This window comes from Homarus americanus, unplaced genomic scaffold, assembly GCF_018991925.1.
Source record: "Homarus americanus isolate GMGI-L3 unplaced genomic scaffold, GMGI_Hamer_2.0 scaffold45562, whole genome shotgun sequence".
Classification (NCBI taxonomy): domain Eukaryota; kingdom Metazoa; phylum Arthropoda; class Malacostraca; order Decapoda; family Nephropidae; genus Homarus; species Homarus americanus.
Genome location: NW_024744839.1, coordinates 3131319 through 3151656, shown reverse-complemented (window position 1 = coordinate 3151656; position 20338 = coordinate 3131319). Strand labels below are relative to the sequence as shown.

Sequence of the window (20338 nt, the reverse complement as noted above, 5' to 3'; positions counted from 1 at the left end):
CCAAAGGGGAGTTACCCTGGGGAGGGCTGGTGTGAGAAGGTAAGGGCAACGCTGGCCAAGGTCTGGTCCTCGGGGGGGGTGGGGGTGGTCTGGCCCTAGAATGCCTGCTCTCACCTATGCCCATCCTGACTCATGTTCCCTGCTTGGTGCACTATCTTGGCTTGGTGGAGGTCTTGCTTGTATTTGCAGCAAGACATAAAAAAATATCTTTCCTTTAATTGAACTAAAAAAATATATAAAGTATTTCCTCTTGCATTATTAAATTTACCTCTGGTTTCTTTTGAACTTCATAGTTTTATGAGAGGTTTTCAGACAAATTTGAACTTTATGCCAGCAATGGCTGCCAAGCATTAGCTCCACACTCACTGCTGCTGCCTTGTAATTTAAACATTTCTGTACTTTCCTTTTATTTGCAAACTATATAAAGTAATGTACATGGAAGAGCCTTATAAGCAGTGTTAGGTCAATATCCCTTATATTTTTACAGTGAAGTATTATTTTTAAGTGTTAACACCTGCACAGTAAATGGCCAGTCGTAAAGTAAGGTCTTGGCAATTTTTTTCTGGATTTTCACTTGCACAACATGGAATGTACTGGAGTTCGACAAACATTTGGACATCAAACATCAAATTGGGACATAAATGCAGATTCGTTAGGAAAATGTTTTTTGGTCTTTCATGGAATAGTATTTTTAACCATAATTTTAAGCACTACAGTAGTAATATTGTTTGTTTTTATTTTCTACTATGGATGTATCTAGATAGATGGCATTATAGCTAAGCATATTATTTTGATGGTTGTATTGAAAGGTTTTATGGCTTACTGCCCTTTACTAAGAGAGACATTCATTTACCCATTAACTCTAGTGATTGAAACCCTTGGTAACCCTCAGCATTAGAAGCTGGGACTAATTCAGTGACTTATTAAGCCTTCTTCTTAAAACCAAATCCCCCAGAAGGTTATCTAGAAGCAAAGTTGCTACTTTAGATGGCAATGAATCACAACACACAAGTGTGTACGAATTTACCGCAACATTTGAAAGTTAAGGTGTCAGTCCATTTAGTTAAACTGAGCAAATGCCTTCCTGCTTCATTAAGTCTTCTTGATGGAGCCAAGGGCACCTTGTTTCACTTGAAGAGCTATAGGTGGAATTCACTCGCTAGTATTACAATGTAGTTGTTTTCGTGTTAATATTGTGTTTGTTTTGACAATGATTTAATTGAAGTTAGATTAATGTGTGGGTACCCACATACCGGTACCCTTACACTAGCATACATGTTTGATATTGCCTCGTCCTAGCATTGTGCAGATTTCATCGTGAATAACTCGTCTTGTATAATATAATTTTTTTTTTTTCAACATTTTTGGGGCCATGGCCCAGAGGTATAAGAATTTCTTGAAGTGGTCTCAGGTAGAAGTGCAAGAATTTTCATTGTGATAATGGTTTTGATTCAGAGATAAACAGACTCTTCTCTATGTTGACTTTTGGAATTCTCATCCACCGTCAAGGGAGGTGGTTCCACATTTTGTGGAAAATTGTATGGGTCTATAGGTCCCCAGCCTTTGTAGGCAAGGTCCCAGCATTTAGCTGGTACTATCCTAGAAGACAGGCAGACCTATTGAAGTTGTCTGAGGATGCCATTCATTTTATATCCATTAAATTTTTCATGGCTTGAGTATACCTGTAGTGTATACTCAAAGAAGTGTTAAGGTGCTTGATTTTTTCAATTCGCTTTTTGTAAATTAGTTAATCTATTCTGAAAACTTTCTGAACAGTTGGACAAGCTAGGGCTCTCTCTTTACTAGAGGTATAGCTATTCAAGGTCCACTGATGCCATAAAGTGATTTTCACTGTGAGGCAGTGTTGTTAATGAACTCGAGCTTTTTCAGACTCAAAAGAGATTTTAGTGTTCCCTTTAGTAAGGGGGAGGCACTTGGGTAAGAATGTTTTGTGTTTATCTCTTGAAGGATTCCCTACTCGGTAGTTTTGAGGGATTTGGAAAGGAAAGATTTTTCCCGAGAGGATTAACTGGGAGTGACCTGAGAAACTTGTCGATTCTATGAAGTGGAAGGAACAAGTCTTTGGCTATAATGTGTGGTAACTAATTTGATGAACTGTTTAGGAAGGGGAAGCTGGTTATTTCTTTGTGTCATCTTGTGTGTTTAGCAATGTTGACATCTTTCATGAGGAGCATGACACTGGTACTTAGAGCTTGTTTGTGCCACCTCCTTCCATCTTCTGGGAGGCCTCAGATACACTAGTTGTATAGTGGAAGGCATTATACCATTAATGAAGGATTGATCCTGAAATACCATATAATGGCCAGGCATATTATTAAGCAACTTGGATACGCTTCCTCCCAGAAAGTAATATGGAAATTGGCTGGAACTGAATTGATTGATGTTTAAAATTGTAACATGGTCAATCAGGCTGCAAACAAGATGTCCAATTGCTAATGTGACATCACAGCTTGTTTCTTTCTATCTTATTTAGTCACTCTTGGTCCTGAAATTCCTTTGATGATTTGGTTGTAACAGGAAGGCTGTACCAGCTGTTAATGTGAAGGTTTACTTCGAATTTTAACATGTAGTGTTACAGTGTACTGTATATGAATTGCTTAGTTTTGGGCTTGGCCGTAAGATGGGATTTATGGTATTCTAATGGCATATTTCAGTCTATATTCAGCTTTTCCTTCATGAAATTTGTTAGTAGTGAATTTAGTACAGGTTTACTGTATACAAAGTAAGTGAAAATAAAGTAAACAGGCTACCAAGATGTAATGAGTGTACGTAGTCTGTTTCATGTAGGAGGACTGGCTGTTGATGTAACTTATAAGTATATATGAGGTTTTATAAAAGTCTGTTTAAATAACTATTAGAAAAAAGCTAGTTTAGTCATTGTAATTTAAATCTTTATGTAAACAATGTTTATTTTAAAGACTTTTAAATGAATATAGTCTGAAATTTTTGCTTAGGTTTTATCGTTTCCCTTTTTTAATAAAATCCAGTTTTCCTGTTCTTAAGTATTCACTGCCTGACTGTAGCATTTGCCCTGTCTTAAGAATGCTTTTTCTTCTTCTGGCAACACCAACTCTGTATCCTGTATTGATCATGTAAATGTTGCTGTCTCACAAATTTATACACTGATTGTGCAGTTGTTTGTTCATATGCATTTTGTATTTGAAAAGATTTTTGGAGTAATCTAGTATTTACATTGTAATCACCTTCAGAAATATTTTGCTAAATGTTTCAAGATGAACTACAAAAATAAGGTTTCCTATCAGTCATGGATCATGCATAGCTTAACATTAATAAAGTTTGAAATTTTTTGAATCTCTTAACTTCAAATTGTGTTACATATGATAATAATGTTAATGTTATCCATTATATTTGCAGGTGCTTCAGTTGTACCAGATAAGCAACTTGAACCATGGCTTGATGATGGTGGGCCCAAGTGGCTCAGGAAAGTCTACTGCTTGGCGTGTCCTTCTCAGAGCCCTTGAACGCTTTGAGGGAACAGAAGGTGTGGCTCATGTTATAGACCCTAAGGCAATGAGCAAAGAAGCTCTGTATGGTGTCCTTGATCCCAACACTCGAGAATGGACAGATGGTCTCTTTACCCATATTCTAAGGTGAGTTATTCAGTGTTGCAGTATCATTGTTTTAGTAAGTTGATATACGAGATACATAAATGTGTCTGTAGCTACCGTACTTTCTTTTTTTATCAAATACAAAAATTTTTTGTCATTTATTATGCATTTCATATTATTACAGGAAAATTATTGACAATGTACGTGGAGAGATCAACAAGCGGCAGTGGATAATCTTCGATGGGGATGTTGACCCAGAGTGGGTAGAGAACCTGAACTCTGTACTGGATGACAACAAACTACTCACACTACCTAATGGAGAACGATTGTCAATTCCACCAAATGTCCGCATCATGTTTGAGGTGAGAATTTTGTCTGATCAAAAAATGAAAAGCATTGCCATTCTCAAGTAGCCTTTGTTTGTTGTATACAAGGCACTAGGAAGTATATTAAGATGTATGGACTCAAGAAGTATGGGATAAATAGGTGTACAAAGATTTATATAAGTGTACGAGTATATAATGTTAGGAAGGTGAACGATAGATAGCATTTATATAGAGATTGAATTGTGAAATGAGAAGGATTGGTATTGATATTAGTGAAATTTGTTAGGTTATTGTAATGTAAGTAGTCCATGGCATCCAAACACTTAAATATGACAACTGAAATGCAATCCATCCCAAGGTTTTTAGGATAAATGATCCGTGATCTGTGGTAGAAAAGGTCCATCCAGGCCACTACAGTAAGTCACTGACATCAGGGATACATTCTTAGAAAATGCAATATAAATAGGACTCGCTCTCTTTTAAAAAGATTTTGAGTGAGTTAAGTAATCTGTTATTTGCATTTTATTGTGCCATGTAAATTGACATCTTTAAAGAGACAAATAATTGTCATTGCCATAAATTAGCATGACCACCATGTGTCCATAGTTTGCATTTAAAATGTATGCACCAGTAGACATACTGTACTCCTTTCTGCTCTTTATCATAGTATATTTACAAAATATATTCTAGTTTCGATAGTTTCAGAAATGGATTATTTATTATTGTAGGCTTGGAGATAGTTAACTTAGGAATAATTTAGACATCACTAATAGAAAAGGGAACTAGTATTGACAGGCTTCTGGGTGAACAAGTGACTGTGATTATAAGTAGCGAATATAGGAGCATGATAAGCTATTTAGAAAATATTTTCAGGTACAAGATCTCAAGTACGCAACACTAGCGACTGTGTCTCGTTGTGGCATGGTGTGGTTCTCTGAGGATGTGCTGTCAGTGGAGATGATCTTTGAAAACTTCATGCTTCGCCTTTCCAACATTCCTGTAGAGGAGACAGAAGAAGATGCCGCCTTTATAAAGAAAACTGAAAAGAAGAAAGATGATGATATTACCCCAACACTACAGGTAAAGTGACAGCCGGTTACTGTACATCAATTTTTAGTACAGTATCGGTCATCTAGTGTGTGATAATATGAGTGTAAAATTCACTAGGGCAAAGATTTAAAAAAATGAAGAGGAAAAATTAATTAGCTTATCAAAATTATGTATAATGGGACAGAAATCAGGGATATATCAGATGGGTGGCCAAAGTTTATGCTAGTGTAGAACCTTTGTACAGTATATAAGCAAAAACTAGCAAAGAAGTTTGCAAAAACTGTGGAGAAATCTGTCTACTGAATATAATATACGTATTTGGGAAAGTCGATAACGGTTGCAATTGAGAGTGAAGAAAATGAGTATGAGATGGGTGAGGAACAGGGATGATGTATTGGTGGTAGGGGGTCCCATAGTCCATGTATCTATAGCAAAAACAGGAAATTATTCACATATATTAGCAAATTAAGATTAAAAGTTGGGATGAATGAAATAATCTATGGAGCCAAGGTCAATAAGTAATTGGGGATGGTGTTAAGAATGATAATGATGTATTTAGAGTACAGTACAGTATTTGGAATGGCTGAGAAGATGAGGGTGTAAATTGTGAAAAGGTAGAGTGGGTAGAGAGGTTATCTGAAATTATGTGGACATAATAAGAAAGGTGCTGGAGAAGATAGTAAGAGGGTGTACAGGGGCAGTGTAGTAGGTGTGATGGGCAGAGGGAGATGGTCTGCAGCCTGAGTGTGGAAGATGAAAATGATTAATTAGGGAGAGAGGATTAAGGTAACAGAGGACAAAGGAAGTACTGTAGCTTGGAGACTTAGTTCACTTATAGAATAGTGAATAAAAGAGAAGTATCCTAAAAAATTCTGTTCTTTTTTATTTATTAACTTATTAGAATATCAGACAGAAGATAATATGAATCCAACCATGGTTTAGTACACAATTTTTATGGTAACCGTATTGTATAACAGGTTCAGCGGGATGTGACTGCTATCCTATCACCACACTTAACACCTGATGGTTTGGTTGTAAAATGTCTAGAGTATGCCAACAACAACTTGGAGCACATCATGGACTTCACTCGTATGCGTGCCCTCTCTTCACTTTTTGCTCTTTTGAATCAAGCCGTCAGGAATGTCGTGCAGTACAATAATACCCATCCAGACTTTCCTATGCAGGCAGATCAACTTGAAAGGTATGGCAATGTGGGTCATATATTTCAGAATAATTGTGTGTGCATTTGATTTCTTATAATAGAAACTACATTATATGTTGGTCCTTGTTTTTATGTTGTCCTTTTTTCTTTCTTTTTTAGGTATATTCCAAAGTGTTTGATACATTCACTTCTCTGGAGCTTTGCTGGAGATGGCAAATTAAAGGCACGTAGTGATATGGGTGACTTTATTCGTGACTGTACCACTATACCTCTACCACCCAACACCAACACACCTATTATTGACTATGAGGTAGCCATTAGTGGAGAATGGATGTTGTGGTCCACTAAAGTTCCCAGCATGGAAGTAGAAACACACAAGGTAGCTGCACCAGATGTAGTGGTGCCCACAGTTGACACAGTGCGCCACGAAGCCCTTCTTTACACGTGGCTTGCTGAACATAAGCCATTAGTTCTCTGTGGTCCTCCTGGGTCAGGTAAAACTATGACCCTTTTCTCTGCCCTGAGAGCATTGCCCGACTTGGAAGTTGTTGGCCTCAACTTCTCCAGTGCAACTTCCCCAGAACTGCTGCTCAAGACATTTGACCACTACTGTGAATACCGTAAAACACCAAATGGTATAATTTTATCACCAGTTCAGTTGGGCAAGTGGCTCGTTGTGTTCTGTGATGAGATTAACTTGCCAGACATGGACAAGTATGGCACCCAGCGAGTCATTAGCTTCCTCCGACAGATGGTGGAACATGGTGGATTTTATCGAGTGTCAGGTGAGATAAAATTTCTTTTAATACCTTAAGTAAAGTACCATTACTATATGATACACTATGTATAAATCCATGAAATTGTTTTAAAAGGCTGTTAAATTTTTTTCAAGACCAAGCATGGGTGAAACTAGAACGTATCCAGTTTGTTGGTGCTTGCAATCCTCCAACTGACCCTGGTCGAAAGCCCTTGTCTTACCGCTTCTTACGTCATGTTCCTGTTGTGTATGTGGACTATCCTGGAGAGACTTCTCTGAAACAGATCTATGGCACTTTCAACAGGGCTATGCTGCGAATCATTCCATCCCTCAGGTAAATATATAGAAATGTGGCCATGATACTAGAGAATAATATGGTAATTATTAGTTATTGTTCTTATTCTTTAGAATAAAATTTATTTTTTATCCTCATCATTAATGATTACAGTATTACCCTGCTTAGCATTCAGAATACATTCCTGGAGAAGAGCACTAATTGAATGTGTTAAAAAGTCATTACACCATTATACTGTATATATGGAGATACAGTATTCCTAAAGTCATTACACTTGCCTTTGGGTGATAAATGAATACTTATACTTCATTTGGGTTTTGGTAAACACACGGTTATAATATTAAAGCATTTATTTGACTAAATGAAGAAAACCCATGGGCAGCAAGTAATTATCATTAGAAAAGTAATTAAAAATTTTGAGATGTCATTTTGGACAAGTAATTATTCAGATATCAAATTGTGGACAACTTATCTTTAATCAGCATGTTCAGGAGTACAGATATTGAGATTTTGAACAAAATCAGTGAGATCAAGATTATGGCAGAAACAGTAATATTGTCAAGTGCAGTACAGTAGTTTATAAGGAGAGAACTGCTGCTGATGGGTGTTGCTGAGTTGTATAAAGTGTCATTGTCCTGATGGAAGTTTTGGGGATGTGGAAGGGAACACCATATAGGACAATTATTACAACAGATAGTGAGAATGACTGAATGATGATGGGACATTCATGCATATTCTTTCATTTTTCCCATGACCTCAATATTATTTATTATTATTGTTTTCTTTTGCTTTTCAGGTCATATGCAGATCCACTGACAAATGCTATGGTAGAGTTTTACCTGCAATCCCAAGAGCGGTTTACTCAAGATATGCAACCTCACTATGTTTACTCTCCACGAGAGATGACTCGTTGGGTTCGAGGAATTTGTGAGGCAATAAGGTACGTATTGGCTTTCGGTGATAATTTAAATTTTCACTTCCTTTGTTTCATTTTGTAAATCAAGGTCTTTTATCACAATGAATGAGTGTGGTGGATAATATTAGTGATGGTTTTTATTTGTCCTGAGCAAATTTCATTTCTGCACAGTAATTTTTGGTAGACTTAATATGTAGAATGATTATAAGTTTTGGTGTGTTTTATGACTTTCTTGCTTGGGGTTGTTGTATATTCTTCATGACAAAATGTTTTTGCTAAATAATTTTGATCATAGGAAGTATATACAAAGGCTCTCATTGATTTTAGGTGATGGGATTGTCCGTCCTTCCTTCCACTGATAATTCTACCCGTTAGTTACACTCTCATTGTATCCAGCTTATTAGTGTACCCCACACGCAATAATTTCTCTTACCATTTGCAAAAGTTATATTTTAATACACCTGACCCTCGCTTTTTGCTATGGTTGCGTTCTGCAACAACACAGCATAATGGAAATCTGCATATAGTGAATACTTAATCTTATGGGGAAAATTAGGATATGTTCCACAACTACTAAAAGTAAACAATAATGCTATAAGAGTTGTGGAAATTTTTAAAATACCCTAATGTGGCTTAAAAATAAAGATATAGTATAATATAATATAATATATAACTAGTAAATAATATCTTCTGCAGAACACATAATAGGGGAATCTTTTCTGCATACAGTGAATGCGCATAAAGCGAGGATTCGGTGTACGTATTTCATTTCAAAATGTCTTCAAACTATCTACAGATGTCTTAAATATAGTTAACTACAGTAGTGAGTGTATTTAACACTGATTGGATCTTGTAATTTTTTTGGCAAAGAAATATTGTCGCTTCAAATCATTCTTTCCTGTTTTTTCTTTAACTTTCTGGTTGGCAGGATTTATGGTGAACCAATCTCCTGAACTTCTAACAAGCTCTTGTTGTGTAAGACTTTGCATGTACAGTATGACCATGAAGGAGGTTATGTAAACATTGATGAGGTTTCTTGAGATCTAGCATTTGACTGATATCAGTGAAAACATTAACAAACTTATTTTCCCCCATTTGGTATTATCAACAGACCACTTGAGACACTGGATGTTGAGGGTCTAGTGAGACTGTGGGCTCATGAAGCACTGCGCCTCTTCCATGACCGTTTGGTCACAGATGAAGAACGCAAATGGACCAATGAGAATGTTGATGCCATTGCACTAAAGGTATTAAAAAGGAATATTTTTGAAAATAGAAATAAACTGAGATTTTTTTTTAAATACTGTATGTAGGGAGAAGTCAGTTACTGATTGCAGATGATACAACTCTAGTGGCCAATTCAAAATACTAGAAGAAAGATAAGGCAGGCAGTGAATTGTGAAGAAAGTACATTAAAGTGATGAAATAGATTGAAAAGGGGAAACAGAAAATTTAATGTTTATTGGATTGGAGATTGAATGGTTGTAGTGTAGTGTTTCAGTTATTTGGGAGTGGTTTTGTCAGCTTGTGACAAGGACTAATGAATTGGGTCACAGAGTAGCATAAGAAAAAAGTAATAAGTGCATTAAGGAATGTGTGGAAAGAAATAATCTTGTCAAATGAGACAAAGCAGGGATGTGGAAGAGGATTTTTGAGATGACTTTATTTTATGGGTGTGAAGCATGGTCTCTAAATGTAAGAGAAAAAAGCAAATTAGCATATTTAGAAATATGTTAGAGTAGTATGTAGTGAGTAAAAAATACAGAAATTAGACAGAGCTAACCTGGGTGTACTGAGGTGATATGGGTACATAGAGAGTGGGTAGTGAAAGATTGAAAAAAAAAATCATATACTGTACCTCAGAAGTGATTGGTGGGAGGAAGAGGGGACGACCAAGGAAGAGATGGAAAGGAGGAGTAAAGGACATACTTGAAAAGAGGAAGATAGTTCCATTCATGTGGTACAGTACAGTAGTAAAGTACAATACATGGATGATATAGTAACATGGCAGGTAGTGGATTTGGATGTCTACATTAGAAAAAGTGAATGGGTAACAGTGAATAGTGAGTGTCTTTGATATTGACTTGAACCACCATCCAATATTGGGAGAAAAGGCCTGAAAAACATGTAAGAAACTAAACTATTATAGTATTGTGAATGCTGTAACTTAATTCTGAGAAAATGAAGTAAGCTTACCCCACTTTTTCATATGTATAGCAGGGTATCTTATACACGAATACTTTATATATTTTTTTTTCTCCTGGAAAGTCACCTTGTATAAATTTCCTGGTTCATTGTATTTATATTGAAAGAATCATTTGATGAAACCAGATCTAAAGATTGTGGGTTATTGTTGTTGTAATTGTACCCCATTTGTTAATGGTGTTAACTAGTGATCGTAATCAGGAATTGAGAATCATTCAAGTTTTTTCTTTCAGCATTTCCCGAACATTGATCGTGACAGAGCAATGCACCGCCCCATCCTATACTCCAACTGGTTATCCAAAGATTATCTTCCTGTCGATCAGGAGGAACTCAGGGACTATGTCAAGGCCAGGCTGAAGGTACAGTACAGGACTACCCTCATACTGTTCTTACCTTGTGACAGAAACATATAAAAGGCTTGTTTGGTTTTTGGAAACATAGTTTTACAGTCCCATCCTTTGGCCTTTCTTCTTTCATAAGTACAGTACTTCCTTGTTCACTGATGTTCTTAAGCTCTCTAGAATCAGTTGTATTAACACTCCGACAAAATTCATGGAATCCTTTTTTTTTATTTTAAATCTTGAACATTGCAAAATAATGTTACCGAATACACCTGAGGTTAAATTGATATGTTTTGTATGGTAAATTATTAATTTTACTGCATTGAAAATACTGTATTTAAAATTTGCACTGCAAAATCCTGAAAACTGATTGTGCTACTACATTTCTGTTTTCTACTTCTGCACAGGTATTCTATGAAGAGGAATTGGATGTGCCTTTGGTACTGTTCAATGAGGTGTTGGATCATGTACTTCGTATTGATCGTATCTTCCGCCAACCACAGGGCCACTTGTTACTCATTGGAGCTTCAGGTGCTGGCAAAACCACACTATCACGCTTTGTTGCTTGGATGAATGGACTGTCAATCTTCCAGATCAAGGTTCACAACAAATACACACCAGAAGATTTTGATGAGGATTTGAGGGCTGTTCTGCGGCGCTCTGGCTGTAAGGATGAGAAGATTTGCTTTATTCTTGATGAATCGAATGTACTCGACTCCTCCTTCCTGGAACGCATGAACACACTCTTAGCCAATGGAGAAGTGCCAGGATTATTTGAGGGTGATGAATACACAACACTTATGACACAATGTAAAGAAGGAAGTCAGCGAGAAGGCCTAATGCTTGACTCGAGTGAAGAGCTTTACAAATGGTTCACTGGACAAGTTATGCGGAATCTTCATGTTGTATTCACTATGAACCCATCCACAGATGGACTAAAGGACCGAGCTGCTACTTCCCCAGCCTTGTTCAACAGGTGTGTACTCAACTGGTTTGGAGATTGGTCTAATGGTGCCTTGTTCCAAGTTGGCAAGGAATTCACTAATCGTATTGACCTGGGGAAGATGAATTGGACCCCTCCAGACTATTTCCCTGTTGCCTATGAAAGTCTACCTGTACCTCCATCTCACCGTGATGCCATCATCAATGCCTTTGTGCATGTACATCAGACACTCCACCGAGCAAATACTCGTTTGGCCAAGAGAGGAAGCACAGTGATGGCTATTACTCCAAGACACTATCTAGACTTCATTAACCACTTTGTAAAGCTGTATAATGAGAAGAGATCTGAACTTGAAGAGCAACAGCTTCATCTGAATGTTGGTTTAGGCAAAATAGCCGAGACAGTTGAACAGGTGGAACAAATGCAAAAATCTTTGGCCATCAAAAATCAGGAACTTCAAGCTAAAAATGAAGCAGCCAATTTGAAGTTGAAGCAGATGGTCAAAGACCAGCAAGAAGCAGAAAAACAGAAAGTTGCCAGTCAAGAACTTCAAGAACAGCTTGAAGCCCAAACAGAAGGCATCAGTATCAAACGTGAAGAGGTCATGAAAGATCTGAGTAAGGTGGAACCTGCTGTGCAAGATGCTCAGAATGCTGTCAAGAGTATCAAGAAGCAACATTTGGTTGAAGTTCGATCAATGGCTAATCCTCCACCAATGGTTAAGTTAGCTCTGGAGTCCATCTGTCTTCTTCTTGGTGAAGCTACTTCAGACTGGAAGACAATCAAGTCAATTATTATGAAAGATAACTTTATTAATACTGTTGTTAATTTCAACACTGATGACTTGATGGATGATATTAGAGAAAAGATGAAGCATAGGTACCTAAGTAATCCAGACTACAACTTTGAAAAAGTCAATCGTGCCTCTTTGGCTTGTGGCCCAATGGTGAAGTGGGCCATAGCTCAAATAGAATTTGCTGACATGCTGAAGAGGGTGGAGCCTTTAAGAAATGAGTTGCGTAGCTTAGAAAATATGGCAGACGAGAACAAGAAAAAGCATGAAGACGTGAAAACACTCATCGATCGCCTTGAGCGCTCCATTGCTGCCTATAAGGATGAGTATGCTGTACTCATTTCTCAAGCCCAAGCCATCAAAACAGATCTTGAGAATGTACAGGCCAAGGTTGACCGTTCCATGGCTCTTATAAGAAATCTTAGTATTGAGAAGGATCGCTGGGCTGCAACATCAGATACATTCAAGTTCCAAATGTCAACAATTATTGGTGATGTGTTATTATCATCTGCATTCCTAGCTTATGGTGGATACTTTGACCAGCAGTTCCGTGAGAACCTTTTCACAAATTGGTGTCATCATCTCCAACAAGCAAGTATCCAATTCCGTGGAGATATTGCTCGAACTGAGTATTTGTCGAATCCAGACGAGAGACTGAGATGGCAGGCAAATGCCCTTCCAGCAGATGAACTCTGTACAGAGAATGCCATTATGCTAAACAGATTCAATAGGTACCCACTGATCATTGATCCATCTGGTCAGGCCACAGAGTTCATCATGAATGAGTTCAAGGACAAGAAAATTACTAGAACCAGCTTCCTGGATGACTCCTTCAGAAAGAATCTCGAATCTGCTCTCCGATTTGGTAATCCACTTTTGGTTCAAGATGTTGAAAATTATGATCCAATTCTCAACCCTGTACTAAATCGCGAACTTCGCAGGACTGGAGGACGCGTACTCATAACTCTGGGAGACCAGGTATGGTTTGGTGCAGTGTTTAACTTACTTGAATGCTTAGATAAGAAAGTTTTTCTATTTTGAGGTAAATTTAGTGTTTTAAGAAGACAGTTTGAGGCTGTAAAGGTAAATGACATAATGAGAATTTATAGAAACTGTATTTAACCAATATTTCATAAAATATATTACAATACTGTACCTGTACAGTTAAGTTTAATTAATGTATCTTGTATATGCCTTAATTTCTGAAATACTGTATCAGTTTATGAAGAGATGTGTGGGGAATCATTCCTAAAGCTATATATTAGTTTTCTAATGTCTGCGTATCTTACTGATGATAGCATAGGTTTTCTCTACAATTGGAATTGCTGTGTTTGGTTAATCTTTGTACAACATAAAATGAAGCAAAAGAAATTGGAAATGTTAAGAATAGTTGAAAGATTTAAAGATATGGTAGATTGTAGAAGAAAGAAAAATGGAAATCTACTACTGTACAAGATTTTAAGTGAGGTCAAGGCATGATTTTATGTCTTATGAAAGAAAGAAAATTATCTTCATAAGAAAAGCATTTCTTTAACGGTATTACTTTCATGGAAAATTTGGATTAGTTTGATTTATTCATTTTTGGCAATTATTGCTCTGTATACTAGTGTTTGAGAACCAGATATGAACAGATGAATCATTAAATGTTACTATTTATTTACATTAAGTGTATTTCTTATATACAGCATGTTGATTCTTGCATGATGTATAAATTCATTCTAATGCCCTGAAATGCTTATTCTACTTTTCAGGATATTGATTTATCCCCGGCATTTACCATCTTCCTGTCCACTCGTGACCCAACTGTGGAGTTCCCGCCTGACATTTGCTCGCGTGTCACATTTGTTAATTTCACTGTGACAAGATCATCACTTCAGTCTCAGTGCTTGAACCAAGTTCTGAAGGCAGAACGTCCGGATATTGATGACAAGAGGTCCAATTTGCTCAAACTGCAGGGTGAGTTTTTTCAAGATTATTTGGATTTTGATATGAATGAAAGGAAATACAGTATGTGTACATAAGTGGGCTTTCAGTAAATTTTACAATTTTCTAAACATTTGTCAGCACAGTTTACAGTATATAATTTACAATACAGGTGAGTTCCAACTTCGCTTAAGGCAATTGGAGAAAAACCTGTTGCAAGTACTAAATGATGCTAAGGGCCAGATTTTGGATGATGATTCTGTAATCACAACTCTGGAGACTCTCAAGAAGGAAGCAGCTGACATTTCATTGAAAGTGCAAGAAACAGACAAGACTATGCATGAGATTGAAATGGTATCTCAGCAGTATCTGCCACTGTCTTCGGTAAGATTTATTTGATGTACTGTTATATTTTAAAGTAAATCACCTTAAATGCTTTGAATGCATTATACTGTAAAGGATTGTAATATAAATTTATTTTTGTTAGACCCATGTGCTATTGTCATATCCAAATGTGGCTTCCTATCGATTGGTTCAGTGTTAGAATATCAATTATTTGCCTTTATGAGCCTGTGGCTGAATTAAGTTATGCTATAAGATAAAAAAGGGAAAAGATGGCTAAATGCCCAGTTTGTCCCCCTTGAGACATTCCTTATTCTTCTGATAATGCAGAAGCAAGATACGTAATTACTTTTATGCTTTGCTGTCCTTTGAGACTATATCATCTTAGAAGAACATGAAAATCATTGAAAACAGCATATGGATCATATACATTGTTTTAAGAGCATAAATCAGGAATTCTTTGTTGTTGTTATGAGAGGAAAAATTTTAAGCTGAGCTAGTTCATTGGTTTCCACGTCACCTGAAAGACATGTTTACTTTCCCTTAAATTTTCAACTGAAGGCTTAGCATATTATGAAACCTCTGTTGGAAGATAGGGTTGTGTTGACATGTTGGAAATGAAACATGTATTTATTGCTGTACATTCCCTTTGGAAGGATTTCTTTATTTTGTCCAGGGGAGCCTAATATTTGTCACCCCTTATGAATCCCAATGACGCCCTATTTGTTATGACGTTTTCCCATCAGTTATGTTGCCTTAATTCCAGGTGGATATGTTCCAAAGTGGTAATACTAATAGCATAATGTACCTCTGGAAGTCTTTCTGTTTCTTCTTTTTTTAAAAAAAAGATTTTAACGAGCCATTGTAGGTGAAAAATTTATTTGCCAACTTATTGTTAAATTGTAGTAGAAATAGACATACTTCAGTTACTTCACTCAAGAATTAACAAGTAAAGATGTCATTGATGAAAGTATTTTGAAGCTTATCTCCAAAGGCAAACTGGATTGAAACCATTTTTATTTTTCAGGCATGTTCAAGTATCTATTTCACATTGGATGCTCTCCATCAAGTTCACTTCTTGTACCAGTACTCCTTGCACTTCTTCCTTGATGTGTTCACTGATGTTCTTTCCAACAATCCAAACATCAAGGACCAAACTGATTATGCACGCAGATTGTCAATCATAACCAATGATCTCTTCCGGGTAAGTATTAATAGTTATAGTACTTTAAGCCAAACAACAATAACTTGTATACAATGAAAAGTTTCTGAAAAATAATGCTAAATTAAAAAGAAAATTAATTTGACTGTACAGAACACAGTATAGTAGTCATGGACATGGGAGCCAGTTATCTGCCTGGGGCCTGACTCACCTCCCCTCTTATTCTGGATATGTGAGGCTAATAACACTTCCTCCACTTATAGTTACAACAAATTAATATGGGAAATGTGATTTTGCTTGAATGTGATCAGAGTGATGAGTGGGAAATGAAGTTGAGGGGGTAAGGACTGATTGTTTTTGTGTGTTTGGGTAATAGCACTGTGGATTCTGAAAAGGAATTGGATATGTTAAGGTTTTACATTAAAGAACAGGGGTGGGAAAATATGGCGAATGGAAATTAAATTTTTGTGACGTAGTATATATGGATTTTGAAAAAGTATGATAGAATAGATAAAACATTGGTATGGTAAATTCCTAGTAGATGTGATTGAAAGGGGGTAACATAGAACACATCGTTTACGTCAGTGAGAATATGAATGAAAGTTTTGTGTGTGTGCGTGGGAGAGAGATCTTATTTCATTTCGCCCTACACAGAATTTTATAATGTTAATATCACCCTGGCTCCAACCTGCTGTTTGGGTCCTGATCTTTACCATGTATACAAAGATTTATTGCACCTTGTTTATATTTAATTTCCTGTACTTTTTCATCACTAATGATTTATTTTGTGAATTTTAAGATATTCTCCTTCCAAGTATTATATTTAGTGAAGAAGGAAGTAATATATACAACTAAAAATCATCATCTTTTGCAGCTGACATATATGCGTGTAGCACGTGGTATGCTGCACACTGACCAGATTGTCTTTGCTGTATTGTTGGCTCGCATCCGTCTCCGTGGTGTCACATCTGAGAGTTCATATGACTCTGAGTTCCAATTCCTGTTGAAGAGTAAAGAGGGTCTCTTGAACTCGACCATATCTGCAATGGCCGGCCTTACACCAGAACAAACAGATTCCATGTTGAGGCTGAGTAACAAGTAAGTACTTTACATTTATGGCTGGAGGTTTATTATGTAATTCTGAACTAGACTGTTTCAGGAAGAGACAGATTTCCCCATTGGAAATAGGACTATGTAATGGATTTGTAATGATTCCAAACTTTCATGGATACATAAATAAGAAGAGGGAAGAATAAGGGAAATGGATGCAGGTTTGAAAAATAAGGATAATGTATAGGGTGCAAAGGGAGAGAAGTCAGTTGATGTTTGGAGATGACACTAGTTTGTTGGTCGATTTTGATGAATAACTTACGGTATGTTGAAAGATGGGTCTGGAGTTACTATTTATTTGTTCTTCCTTGACCCAACACATAAGTACATATCAAGATGGTCCCAGTACTGTACTTAGATTGACTGTTACTAGATATATTTTAAGTTTTCATATAGGTTTAGAAATAAGATACTGTCCTTTTGACTGTTAAACCTGCTTAATGCTTAATAACAGGTGTATGCAAAGTTAGTCTTTTTAATGTACAGTATTTATTCTGAGATATAAGTGCTTGAACTACTAACTTGATAATATTATAATTTTAAGCACTTAATAATTATACTGGTATTTTTATACAGAGTACATGCTTTTGGCAATGTGGATCGATTTGTGGGTAACAAGGACTTCCAAGGTTGGCTTGAATCTGATTCTCCTGAAGTAAATGTTCCAAACGTCTGGGAGACAGAGAAACAGCTCACACCAGTTGGTCAGTCCGTATACCAAGTGTTGGCTATCCAGGCATTCAGACCTGATGGGTTATGTGCTGCAATTAGTGTCTTTGTAAACAATGTAAGTATTTAATAAATACAAATATTTTAGGAACCTGGATACATAATTGAACTACAGTACTGTATTATAACTTAAAAGCCAAATATAGTTTTCTCAAGTAAGAGTAAACCAAAAGTGTTGTTTTTAAAGAATGATAAAGTAAGTTTGAACCAACTAATAATAATGGTAGCTTTTACAAAATTCTCATTTAAATGGGCCAATCTTTATTTTATGTATGTTTATGTTTAATGTCAAAAATATCTTCTTTTTTTTTAATTAACAATACATAATAAGAGTTGGGGACTTAGTTGGGACTTGATCCTTGCTCACAAAGCTGAAATATAGGACTGCTTCTGTAATGAGATTGTGTTTTGTCCTTATAGGTTCTGGGTGATGGTTTCTTAGCCATTGGTGAACGTGAAGTTGACATGGCAGGAGTTGTTGAGAATGAAGTTAAGGCCAGTACTCCAGTACTCATGTGTGCTGTCCAGGGCTTTGATGCCTCTGCTAGAATTGATGACTTGGCTGCTGAGCTGAATAAACCAATCACAGCCATAGCAATAGGATCAGCTGAAGGCTTCAACCAAGCAGACAAAGCAATTAATTCTGCTGTTAAAAATGGCAGGTTAGTTATCATTATTTGTCAAAGTATAAAGTAACTTTATCTGTGAAGAATATTTGCTTCTGTTGATGTGATGATAGACAATGCTTTGAAAATAATTTGTTTTTCTAAATAGGTGGGTGATGCTTAAGAATGTACATCTGGCTCCTGCTTGGCTTGTGCAATTGGAGAAGAAATTGCATTCACTTCACCCTCACCCACAGTTCCGTCTCTTCCTTACAATGGAAATATCTCCACGTTTGCCTGTCAACCTCCTGCGTGCTGGTCGTGTGTTTGTCTTTGAGCCACCACCCGGTGTACGGGCTAATTTGATGCGAACCTTTAGTACAGTAAGTATTTCCATAGCTAAAGGATATTCAAGTTGAAATGCATGTGAATTTACTGTGCTGTATGTGGTAAACAATTCTTGATTTTTATTATATTTTCTTATTAAATTGATCAGGGTGGGGAAAAATTAATATATAGTAGGCTGTTTCATGGAACTATCATTGTACTGTATTGTATTGTATTCTTGATACTTGCAAAATTCTAAAATTTTCACTTCTCTAAATTTAAGTTTTCATTTAAAGAAGAAAGTACATTTGTGATAATTACTTATTCCTAAGAGTGCATAAAATAAAAAATAAAATGTCTCACTCTCTGTCTTGCACTCATTCAGGTACCAGCATCACGCATGATGCGTGCTCCCAGTGAACGAGCACGTCTGTACTTTATCTTGGCCTGGTTCCATGCCATCACACAAGAACGTCTACGCTATGCACCACTTGGTTGGGCCAAATATTATGAGTTCAATGAGTCGGACTTGAGGGTGGCATGTGACACCCTTGACACTTGGATTGAGGCAACAGCAATGGTAAGTCTAGTGTGTTGCAGCAAAGACTCTTTTATTTTCATTGAATCCTCATCTATCATGCATAAGTTAATGATTCACTGAATGTATTGTACCTGTATAGTATATGCAATTTAAAATGAAAAATAATCTCATTTCTTTTTTCTCTTTTTTTCCATTTTTGACTCATCATGATTATTTTTTTTTATACTCGACCCTTTCTTATTAATATTTCTTTACATGAATTTCTTAGTTCAGTGTAAAACTTGGAAGAGTATATATAGCTTTTATATGATATTGTACATAATTTTTCTTTGCAGGGACGGACTAATCTTCCACCAGAGAAAGTACCATGGGATGCCTTGGCCACTTTAATGTCACAGTGCATCTATGGTGGCAAAATTGATAATGAGTTTGACCAGAGACTCTTGACTTCATTCCTCGCTAAACTGTTTACACCAAGGAGCTTTGACCCAGATTTCCCACTTGTCTGCAATGTTGATGGTAAGGTTTACCAAGCAATGGTTTATGGTTTATTAAAATTTAGTTGTATCGGAAAGCATGATGAGGACAAATATTTTAATGTTTAGTTACACATTTTGAAGACCTTAATTTTATAAATGTGTTCATAAAGAAAAGAAAGTGATTTTAATAATTCCTATAGTCTTGGGTATCACTTAGCATATGTAAGCGTAAGAATTTATATCACCATTTGTGTTTAGGTATAAATTGTGTTGTACACCCAACTGTGAGGAGAGTTTAGGTTGAAAAAATATGTAAGCCTAGAAAGTCATTCATAGAGCTGCAAATTGCAAAAGAACCTGATGAGTTTTTCACACAGGTAGTGAACTAAATAATTAATGTTTTTCCATATAGGTCATGAAGGGCAGAATATCACCATGCCGGATGGGATCAGAAGAGACCAGTTCCTACACTGGGTTGAATCTCTCAGTGATCGCCAGTCTCCATCCTGGCTGGGACTGCCAAACAATGCTGAGAAGGTCCTCCTCACCACCAAAGGTATGTAATTAGTTGATTCATGACTTAACTGTAGAATGGTTTTGGGATGTAAAGAACAGGGATACTGTAGCTTAACACAGGCTCTAAACACAATGAGTTTGGGTTGTTAGTTTCTTAATCAAAGAAAATACCTCTATTAAAATTATTATTTCTTTATTAAAGGGATTCACAGGTGGTCAAATTAAT

General features: G+C 36.5%; 1 protein-coding gene across 4 annotated transcripts in view; it reads left to right on the top strand.

The window, feature by feature from the left end:
* The window catches only part of LOC121878148 (dynein heavy chain, cytoplasmic-like), a 62059-nt gene that overhangs the window by 31611 nt on the left and 10110 nt on the right, over nt 1-20338 (top strand). For 2 of the 4 annotated variants that reach the window (XM_042384166.1, XM_042384164.1), the window contains 21 exons: nt 7-39; nt 3397-3632; nt 3775-3952; nt 4790-4996; nt 5944-6167; nt 6288-6913; nt 7021-7219; nt 7977-8120; nt 9208-9343; nt 10535-10660; nt 11050-13356; nt 14130-14334; nt 14474-14685; nt 15671-15847; nt 16680-16903; nt 17492-17702; nt 18065-18306; nt 18419-18632; nt 18962-19156; nt 19453-19636; nt 20009-20152. In XM_042384166.1, the coding sequence (XP_042240100.1) occupies nt 7-39; nt 3397-3632; nt 3775-3952; nt 4790-4996; nt 5944-6167; nt 6288-6913; nt 7021-7219; nt 7977-8120; nt 9208-9343; nt 10535-10660; nt 11050-13356; nt 14130-14334; nt 14474-14685; nt 15671-15847; nt 16680-16903; nt 17492-17702; nt 18065-18306; nt 18419-18632; nt 18962-19156; nt 19453-19636; nt 20009-20152 (6424 nt within the window). The remainder of the gene's footprint in view (nt 1-6; nt 40-3396; nt 3633-3774; nt 3953-4789; nt 4997-5943; nt 6168-6287; nt 6914-7020; nt 7220-7976; nt 8121-9207; nt 9344-10534; nt 10661-11049; nt 13357-14129; nt 14335-14473; nt 14686-15670; nt 15848-16679; nt 16904-17491; nt 17703-18064; nt 18307-18418; nt 18633-18961; nt 19157-19452; nt 19637-20008; nt 20153-20338) is intronic. The other 2 variants (XM_042384167.1, XM_042384165.1) reach the window with 1 other exon arrangement.